General features: G+C 35.0%; 1 protein-coding gene across 1 annotated transcript in view; it reads left to right on the top strand.

Moving 5' to 3' along the window:
• tacr1a (tachykinin receptor 1a) overlaps nucleotides 1-10,000 on the top strand; it is a 32,315-nt gene that overhangs the window by 4,697 nt on the left and 17,618 nt on the right. The window contains exon 2 of the mRNA XM_059550835.1: nucleotides 3,884-4,078. Coding sequence (XP_059406818.1) covers nucleotides 3,884-4,078 — 195 coding nt within the window. The remainder of the gene's footprint in view (nucleotides 1-3,883; nucleotides 4,079-10,000) is intronic.

Genomic DNA, 10,000 nt, shown 5'->3' with positions numbered 1-10,000 from the left:
ACTATAAATGCAATGTTCTTCATTCAAAGCTGTCCCATTGCTTCAGAAGTTGCAATATGATGCTTGTTGTCATGTTTCTGCTTTCACTTTTATTATTATGGAAAAGAGCAGACGATATTCTGCACATGCTTTTTCTATATGATAAAAGTGAAAGGGGAAATATTTGTATTCATATTGACTTTTTTTTGTGTGTTCCAGAGAAGAAAGTCAGTCATATGGGGTTTGAACAATACAACATAATTTTTTTTTCAATGTCACATAGTTTACAAAAAAAAAAATTTAAAAAAGAAGGAAAGAAAAGAGAAGAAAAGACAGAAAAAAGGAAGAAATATTACATATGCATAAATATTCAGTCCATGCAATGGCTCTAAATTAACACAGAGGAAAACAATTGTCTTAACAAGGACACAACTGCCTAACAATTGGCCTAAACCTATGATTTATTAAAATAAATGGATCATTATTCAGGTTGTGAATCTAAAGGACAGTTGTGAATATTAAGACTAGAGCTTTCCAGGAAGTTAGAGACTAATTACAAATCAGGAAAAGGAAATAAAATTACAAAACAATAGTCTAACAAGTTAAAAAGGTTTGTTCCTCAAAACTCTCTGCACAAACCTAAGGAGACTTTTTAATGAAGTCACTTAAAAGGAGATACAGAGTCAGTTTTCTAATAAAAAAATAGAAGTGATCCAGTCAACCTTAGAGCTCTGCTTAACATTGGCTTGTAGGGAGGGTGTCACAAAAACACAATTACTGTCATGCCGGGAGTAAATATAGTTAACCAGATTATGTAGTCAGATGAGACTATGGGGATGAGAATCAGATGCTAATTTTTTCCATGGTTAAACAAACATAAGGGTCCACCCATTCACATGAGACAAAATTGTTTCTTTGTGGAAAAGAAGAATCCCGCATATATGACAATAATCGTTTGAACACATAAACTTAAGACCTATTTGCTCATGTAAAAATGTAAAGAATAAGTAAAAAAGAACCTCAGATGACATCAGATGATGCCAAACCCTGAAACAACATGCAAACTCCCAAAAGTTTGATTGCAGCATAGAATCATTGCTGTTAATAGTGGTCACTGTCTTAACTAACTGCGTGATTCGGCTGTACATTTCTGCCATATGGACACAACTTGAGAGTCACTGATAATCTACTAGTAAATATAACGTAGAAACTTGAATCTTCTGTAAAGCTGGTTTGCAATGATTTGCATCATGAAAAGCACAATATAAACTTGAATTGAATTGAAGTAATATGATCGTGAATGAGCACTCATCTTCCAGTTGTGTGCTAGGCCTATTCTATGGTGAATGGTCAATGCAAGAGCTGTAAATCTTCATCATCATCATCGAGACACATTCCTTTGGCTTTAGCAAAGCAGAATGTAATGCCACTACAACGCTTATCTTTAGATATGCAGTGTGTTATGTTGAGTTTGGGCTTGTTTGAAATGAGAACACCTGCTTTAAATAAATGTATGCCATATACTAGGGTTTAGTAATGTTTAGTGAAGCTACCAAAACACGGCCCAAAAGCCACATGTGTATATTGTTTTTCATATACTTAATATTTTTTGGACTACATTAAACAATTATGCTTTTAAACAATACAGGACACAAGACTATCTGTTGTGTAGGAAGCATTTCCCTCACATTTTTTTTTTCAATTTAGGCATATATTTTTGGTTCATATTTTTGACCATTTTATCTTTCATCCAAAAACCAACTGTTGAAATTTGCATCCCTATTTTTACCATATGTAAAACAATGCACTTTAGTTTGAGACTAGGCACTCAAACTAATTTCACCAAGGTTAAATCACTTTTAAATTTCTGGCCTAGTCACTACATTGCAGTTAAGTAAATCAGTCAGATTAATCGAGAAACTGTTCTGAATGATTTATAATTGTTAGTGATTCGCTAAAACAAAACAGCTCATACGAGTCATTCGCTCAAAAATCATACTTCACTGGTCGCAGTGTATGTTTCATGCTAAGAACCTTTAACAGAACCAAGCATCATGAAAATCTTGGTTTTCAACTCTAGTAGAGATCACATATTGCACACAGCATCTGAGGGAAACAGAGCAATGTTTTACTCTTCAGATAAAATGTTAACATAGCCTGCCTTTGACTACTATCTGAATGTGGTACATTAAGTTCTGCAAGGTTTCTCCCATCTCCAAATGAATAAATGTACTTATATTCAATGTCCATATAATCGATAAGTGAAACTGATCTTCTTTATTAATGCAAAGCTCATATGATCACAATGATACACCAGATTGTTGTTACTAAAGCACAAACCCAAATCTAAAAACCATTTAAATCCACTATTATAGGCACTCAATAGGTTCTTAAGCTGTGGGGGGGGGGGGGGATTTACTCTTTGGACATTTTCATTCCGTTTTATAATGATACAGCTCCATATTGGAGCAAATGATTTAAGAGGATTTATCTTAGATAACACTGAGATCGTTGTGTGCTGGACAGAGATGTGTGTGTGTGTGTGTGTGTGTGTGTGTGGATGTGATGAAGTCACTGATGTGTTGACAGCTTAACTTGTTGAGAGTGCAGAGCAGGACAATATCTCATGCTTTCAAGAACAACCCGTGCTGCAAAGTATCAATGAAGATCACAGCAGGAAAATAAGTGGTTTAAATAGAATGTGCTGAGAGTGAAATACGCAAGCAGACAGTTTGTCTTCATTTACACCATCAAAGTTTTCTAAGGAAAGTGAATACACTCTTTTCTCTTTGAAGTGTATCTCTTTGTTTGAGATAAAAAATAAAAAGTTTTTTCTTATGTAATAAATGGTAATTTAATGAGACTTATAATTAAGACTTAAAAGAACTCAATTAATATCAAATTACTGAATGCATTTCAGACTTTATTTCATTACATAAAATACATTTTCCATACAGAACGAAAACATTTAGTACACATAATATTTGAACCACAAATGTGCATTAAAGAATAGTCCACACAAACATCCAAATTTCCAACATATATTCTCACCCTCAGGCAATCCAAAGCGTAGATGACTTTGTATCTTCATCTGAACAGATTTGGAGAATTGTAGCATTACAGCACTTGCTCACCAGAGGATCCTCTGTAGTGAAGGGGTGCCATCAGAATGAGATTCCAAACAATTGATTAAAAGAAACATCACAGTAATACACAAGTAATTCCCACCACTCCAGTCCATCAATGAACATCATCCAGTGAAGAAGTCTGTCCTCTGTTGTCATCTCACATCAAAATCCAACCAACATATCTGTTTAGAATGGTTTTGGACTGTTTTTGCTTGTAAACAGTATTGATCTGTGCATATTTCTCTCCCGATTCAGCAAGGCAACTTTTTTAATGGAGAAAGAAATATTATGGACCAAGGACTTGTATTTGAGCTGGAAACAATAGTTCAAAGTTAAATGTCTTAATGAAGGATGTTTCTTACAGACACGCAGTATTTCACGTCACGAAACATCAATTGATAGACTAGAGTTTGTGTGGATTGCTTTTTAAAAATTTTATCAGCTGTTTAGACTCTCTTTCTGATGGCACACATTCACTGCAGAGGATCCACTGGTGAGCAAGTGATGTGATGTTCAATTTCTCCAAATCTGCTACTGTGAATAAACAAAGTCATCTGCAATCTTTGTTGGCTTGAGGGTGAGTAAATTTTCAGCTAATTTCTATTTTACAATTACTTTAAATGTTTTAATATTAAATGTATTTGTTACATTTGTATTAATTCATTTAATTTTTTGCACATCTTGAAAATAAGCTTAAAGTAAACATTGTAAGCAGTAAGCACCTCAGTATACAACAGATGTGGAGCTTTCAGCACATCTGTCTGTTTCTTCCACAGATATATGGCCATCATTCATCCCCTGCAGCAGAGGATGTCTGCAACTCAGACGAAGGTGGTCATCGGGGTCATCTGGGTGCTGGCTCTTCTGCTGGCCTTCCCCCAATACTACTACTCCGACACAGACCAGCTGCCTGGCAGGGTGGTCTGCTACATCGATTGGCCTGAGTACACTGTCCTCGACTTCAAAACGATGTAAACATCTAATTATTAAACTAATCTGCATGCTTATTGCCCCATGCCACCATTTGCTGATATTAGAAAATGTTTAGGTTGAATACTTGCTTCAGAAATGTATTTAAATATAGATTTATGGCTGTAGGTGCAGAGAATTCCTTTTCCAGATCAAATTTCACCAACCTTTCTAGATATTGCTGGAAACATTACCCTTATTACTCTCTAATTTTGGAGTAATCAAAAATCAGCACTGCTTTTTCCCTACATGTTTGCTTATATAACAACAGAGAGGAGCTTCATTACAAAGAAACAGTAAACACAGGAAAGTCATGGTCCTAAGTGAGAGAAGACAAGAGTTCAAGACTATTAAAGGAGACGTAATTGGAAATCTCGCCCAAGGGTAAATACAATGACTTTACGAGTGCAGACGTTAATGATTATTACTCCTCCGTACTTATATACTCTCAAAAAGTTGGCTTGTATGCAGATCGACTTTAATCTGAAGTGCTGAGGTCTAGTGTCAAGTGCTGTGAAAATGGTGCACAAAGACATCAAACATCGAGCCCATTAGAAGCCGAGATCATTCTGCAAAGAGTTTTGGGCGGTACTTTGTTTTGAAACACGGTGAGGACAGCTGTGGGGGAGGGGTGCACAGATGTGCCAGTTGTGATGTCACAAAACCGCTTAACTCATGAAATCCGATTATGCACAAATAACTTGGCTAAACAGTGGACTGTTTCCATTAATAGTGCATGTGATGCACTCAGCCAGATATCAGGTATATCTATTGCGTGGCATTTGCTCATTTGCAAGTTGAAACACAAAAGTAAATCTTTAAAATTTGAAATTTCCAAAAACTGTTTTGACTTATTACCCAAATAGCAACATGTGTCTGAGGACTGTGTGCTGGAGAGAGCATTGCTGCCATCGCTTATAAACAACTACAGTGAGCACTTAGCAAAAACAATAACAAATTCCAGTGCTGTAATATTACACATTAACACACTTGAACACACTAAACCTTCTGCTCAACAAGATTCTTCTTCTTTATTACATATATCACTGCTGTTATCTTTATAGAGAAAGACACCATTGAAATATATTTTCATCCTCTGTATATTTCAATCAGCTGTTTCTGCCTCTCCCTCACATTCTGTTTCATACAGCCTTCTGCTGTACTTGTTATATTCCTCTTTCTGTCTGTCTTTACTGCTGTGAGTGAGAAGTGCGAGTCCTTCTCTGTTAGTTAGTGAAGAAGTCAGCCTTCTAAGGCCCCCAAGATGTTCCCTTTAGCGCACCCCACCGTCTCTCTCTTACTCACTAAAACTCATTTCACATTTTCCCCAAACTCCTCTTTTCCATTACCGTGTCTTTCACACCACAGTTAAGCTGCGATATAAATCCTTTTTGCTGGTGTTCCAGGGGGTATGGAAGCCAACACATCCATTTTCTACTGAACAATATATTTCTTTATAATTCACACCTTTCTGCAAAAAACATTAATTTATCTAAATCTATATTGTTGTCTCATTTTACACTAAAAATATCCATAAAAAAATACAAATTTACTTGAGAAGCAATAAGATAATTACACCTGGCATTAGTATAAATACTCATTTGTCCCAAATGTCCTGGGATCACAGGGAAGCCTGTTTGCAACCACACACACCCCATAACACGAGCAATGTTGTGTAAAAACACATGGATTATGGTCTATCTGGGCACTTGCAATTTTAGTATTGAGATAACAGTTATGGTCATGAATATCAGTTGTAATACAGTGCATACGGAATACGGAAACAGTGGAGCATGAATCAGATGGTATTTGTGCACTGCTCTCGGTGCTCTGCAAAAGTGATGAATTGTAAAGTTGATGAATTGTACGCATTAATGCGTCTCGACTGACCACTTGTGGTCGGATCACTGAAAAACCATCTTAAAACCAGATGTAAAGATCATCTAGGATCTGTTTTCAGGGAATATATGTTGTAGTAAGTTTATTTTTCTTACCTCATCTCATCTATACTAGATTTACGCATTAACAAGAAAAAAACTTTTGACATTTTGGTAAAAAAAAAATGTAATAGCTTATATTCATTTCACTTTGCAGAAAAAAAAGAAAAGAAAGGGAATAGTGTTTTACAAGCTCCATTGAGCAAGATGAGGGCAACACTGGTCAGGAAGACTCCTCAGAGATGTTAAAGTAAATGTGGAAAAATAACTTTTCCGGTTGGAAATTAAACTCATCTAGCCTACCTCCTCAGGTTGACAAACTGGAATCTTTAAATTATTATTAATCATTTGTGAACAGTTAATATATAATTTTATATATTACCCTTAATTGGAGCAAATGAGCATAAAATCATTAAATCTAATTGTTGTGCTTTCTTCAGAAAATGTCTCACAGCATCTCAATTCCGACAAGCAGGCAGGAAGTAAAACTGAGCACAAGCATCTTTAGATCCACACGAGATTGGATGCATTCAGCAGGATGCTAAACTGTCTTCAGCACTGTAATCGGTGAGCTGTTCATCAACACAGCTTAAAGATTAGACTCATAATACGGCAGTCATCTAGTTTGTCTTAAATGAGATATTTTAGTTTAGCTCATCTCTAAATCTTCTTCAGAGATTTACAATAATTTCACACACAGAAATAAAACAAGTCTGTGCATAGCCTGTGTGATACTCTTAGCACAGATTGTAAATAACAAATTCACTCAATGAAATGAAAAATCCCCTCAAATGCTCTTTTTCTAAATCCACTTTTGAGTGTCATTGCCATGCAGTCAGCAACGGACAGCATGCTTAACAATCACACCGTCCACGTCTGAATGGATGTAGCACTTCGTATTTTTAATAATAAAGCTGTAATGACTTGTACAGATGGGTTAAGAGCGCCAAACCGAGATAAGACCTGTCTCGCGTTAACATAATAGATGAGTCTGAATAGCAAGGACACCAGGTCTGTTTTATAGCACATGAACTGGGTTTAGAGTGTTGCAAAGCACACTGTCTAGCTCTTATTCATGGCTTTGCTGTGCTGGGTGTTATAATAGACTGGAGAGAAATGCCAGAGTATAAATAGTCTGGTGTGTTATGAAAGCTCACATGCGACAAACCTGACTTGAGCTTATGCTTATGTTCAAGTGCTGAAAAATTACCTGTATGTTACTTGAATAACATTCACTGACGTTTACATATATAATTATGTTCCACCCAGAGGACGTTTTTTTTATTATTTAGAGAAAGACTTTATAGTAATATTTCATTTAAAGGGAAAGTTCACCTAAAAATGACAAATCTTTTACCCACCCTCATGTGGGTCCAGGTCCTAATCTGCATGATTTTCTTTTTAGTTTGTGCAAAAAGCACAGAGACATTTTTCAGAATGTCTTTTCTTGTGTGCGTGTTCAACAGAAAATTGAATTGAATAGTGTAGAACAGAATAGAACATTGACTAGATAATTCAATAAATTATCGCTTAAACCAGAAGTTTCAATTTGATCTCACTACTATTCCTATAGTGAAAAATAAATATATTAAAATATATTTCTTTACTTTCATGCTAAGTACAATACAAACACATTTACATATTAATGTACATATGACAAATACCCTGCAATTATATTTTTGGTTTACTAAACGTGCGCATGATTTAGCAAATCGAGGGAACAAATTAGTAAATCATGCGCACAATTTATAAATCGAGTGAACGAAATAGTAAATCGAGGGAACGCAATAGTAATCGTGTGCACGTTTTAGTACATTGAGGGAACGAATTAGTAAATCGTGCACACAACTTAGCCCAATATTTTTTCCTGCATGTCATGTGCGGGGCTCCGTACTTAACAACTTGTACTTAATGCACTTTAATTGTGCAGAAGTAGTGTTAAACTAAAGATATACTTATACTTATTTGATTGTGTTAAAGTGGAACTATTGCAAGTATACTTAAGGTACATTTTAAACGCACTTAAAGACTGATATTATTCAAAGATCATTCATTCACCATCAAAAGTGACATTAAAACACACTTTAGGCTTAAAAAATGTGCATTGTGCAAAAGTAGTACTCCTAATAAAGTTTAATTATAATTTTTATGTCAGTAAGTTCTTAACAATAGGTCAGTAAATATGTTAATAGACTACTATTAATTACTAACTATACTTAAAATAAATTTTAAATATATTACTTTTTTTATATAGGTCAAGGAGATACAACCAATATTTTAAAGAGATCGAATCACATACTTTAACAGGAGGACAACATCATACTGCATTTCATCTTACCTCCATTTCCCTATTCATCCTCAAAATAAACAGCCAAACTTGATACTGCAAAATCGCACTTATATAGAAGCATTTGTAAACACACTGACTTATGAACATGCTTACATAGTACATCAGGCAGTCCAGCTAAAGTAGCTATATACAGTGGCGGCTCCAGACAATTTTGATTGGGGGGCAATGGGGGGTCCTGGTCATTTCAAGGGGGATCTTATGAAAACCAACAAAAAATACAGTGCACAAGGCTAATAACTGCATATTACTGCTACTAAACAACAAAAACAACAAAGCATATCAACTACTTTGTTTTTAATTAATTAATCAATTGCAGTTTGCAAACAATATGCTCAAACTTTAAAGGGTTGGCCCTTTAAATGGTTCGCGTCACCATTAATCCACGAATAACTTAAGCGATTAACTTTTTTAACGTGGCTGACACTCCCTCCGAGCAGGGCCATGCAGAGACCTTTGGAGGGGCAGGTGCTCAAAGTATAAAAGGGGCAAATGGAACAAGGCTTTAAATGGCCCTATTCAAAATATCAATACAGCAATATATTGTGATGCATTCCTTGCTGATTCACGTATAGATATGGATGATTATGTATTGATACAGCAGCAAATGCTTTGATGCAGTTTTGAAAAGAAACAATAGAGAAGACAATTTTAAGTTTAAAATAATAATAGCTCTGGGATTAGAAACTGAAATGTCTTAAATTGTCCCAACCTGATGGCTTTTTCTTCCCTGTTCTACAGAATAATTAAGAACAGCAGTTATAGTAAAAACTATAGAAAACACTTGTGCCTCTACATTTTCCTCTTTCTCACCAGCCTCTGTCTCCTGGCTTTCTGTTACCTGCTATCTTTCTGTCACTTGTGCCTCTACATTTCCCTCTTTTTCTTCCTCTATCTCCATCTCCTCATTTGATCTATTACTTTCCACTCTCTGTCCATCTAGGAACAAGGCTCAATTTACTATTTTAGCATTAATCTATTATTTTAACCATCACTACTACTCTTGCACCTAATTAATAAGTCCACCTTAAATATTGATACAAAACATAAAAAAACTGATACACTGGAATAGTGATTAATATTATTATTACTATTGTAGTTGTTGTTGTCTAAAATTGAACACCTTTGCAATGTAAACAAATGACAGGCTACATTTGTTATTCATATCCTTCACACGGCACTTCGATGTCAGGTGTATAATGCATTTTTTATTGACATTGATATTTTTATATTTATTTCCAGAGAGATATTATTAAGTTTACAGGCTAAAGTGGTCTTGCTGTTGTAAACACTGTTGCTAATGTAGAAAAAAAATATTTGCGTCACATTTAAAATATAATTATATTTTAATTCATTTCTGAATTGTTTTTATTTTTATAATGATAATTCAGAGAATGAGAATATCTGAATAGGCCTTACCAGTGTTGTGATAATTATTTTTAAGGCACTCTATGTGTTAAAAAATAAATAAGTACTGCAATATAATAATAGTTTAGTCAAATAACATAAAAAAGACCAGACCCTTCGATGAAACTTTTCTCCCTCAAACAGCACGCTAGTGTTACTCCTGCACTACAGGCTACACACAGCAATATAAACAACATATCTGCATGTTCTCACATCACATCTTTCTTGTAAAA

The sequence above is a fragment of the Carassius carassius genome, chromosome 5 (genome assembly GCF_963082965.1).
Source record: "Carassius carassius chromosome 5, fCarCar2.1, whole genome shotgun sequence".
Lineage (NCBI taxonomy): Eukaryota > Metazoa > Chordata > Actinopteri > Cypriniformes > Cyprinidae > Carassius > Carassius carassius.
Note: the sequence above shows the minus strand (reverse complement) of the source record. Positions and strands in the feature narration are given on the sequence as shown.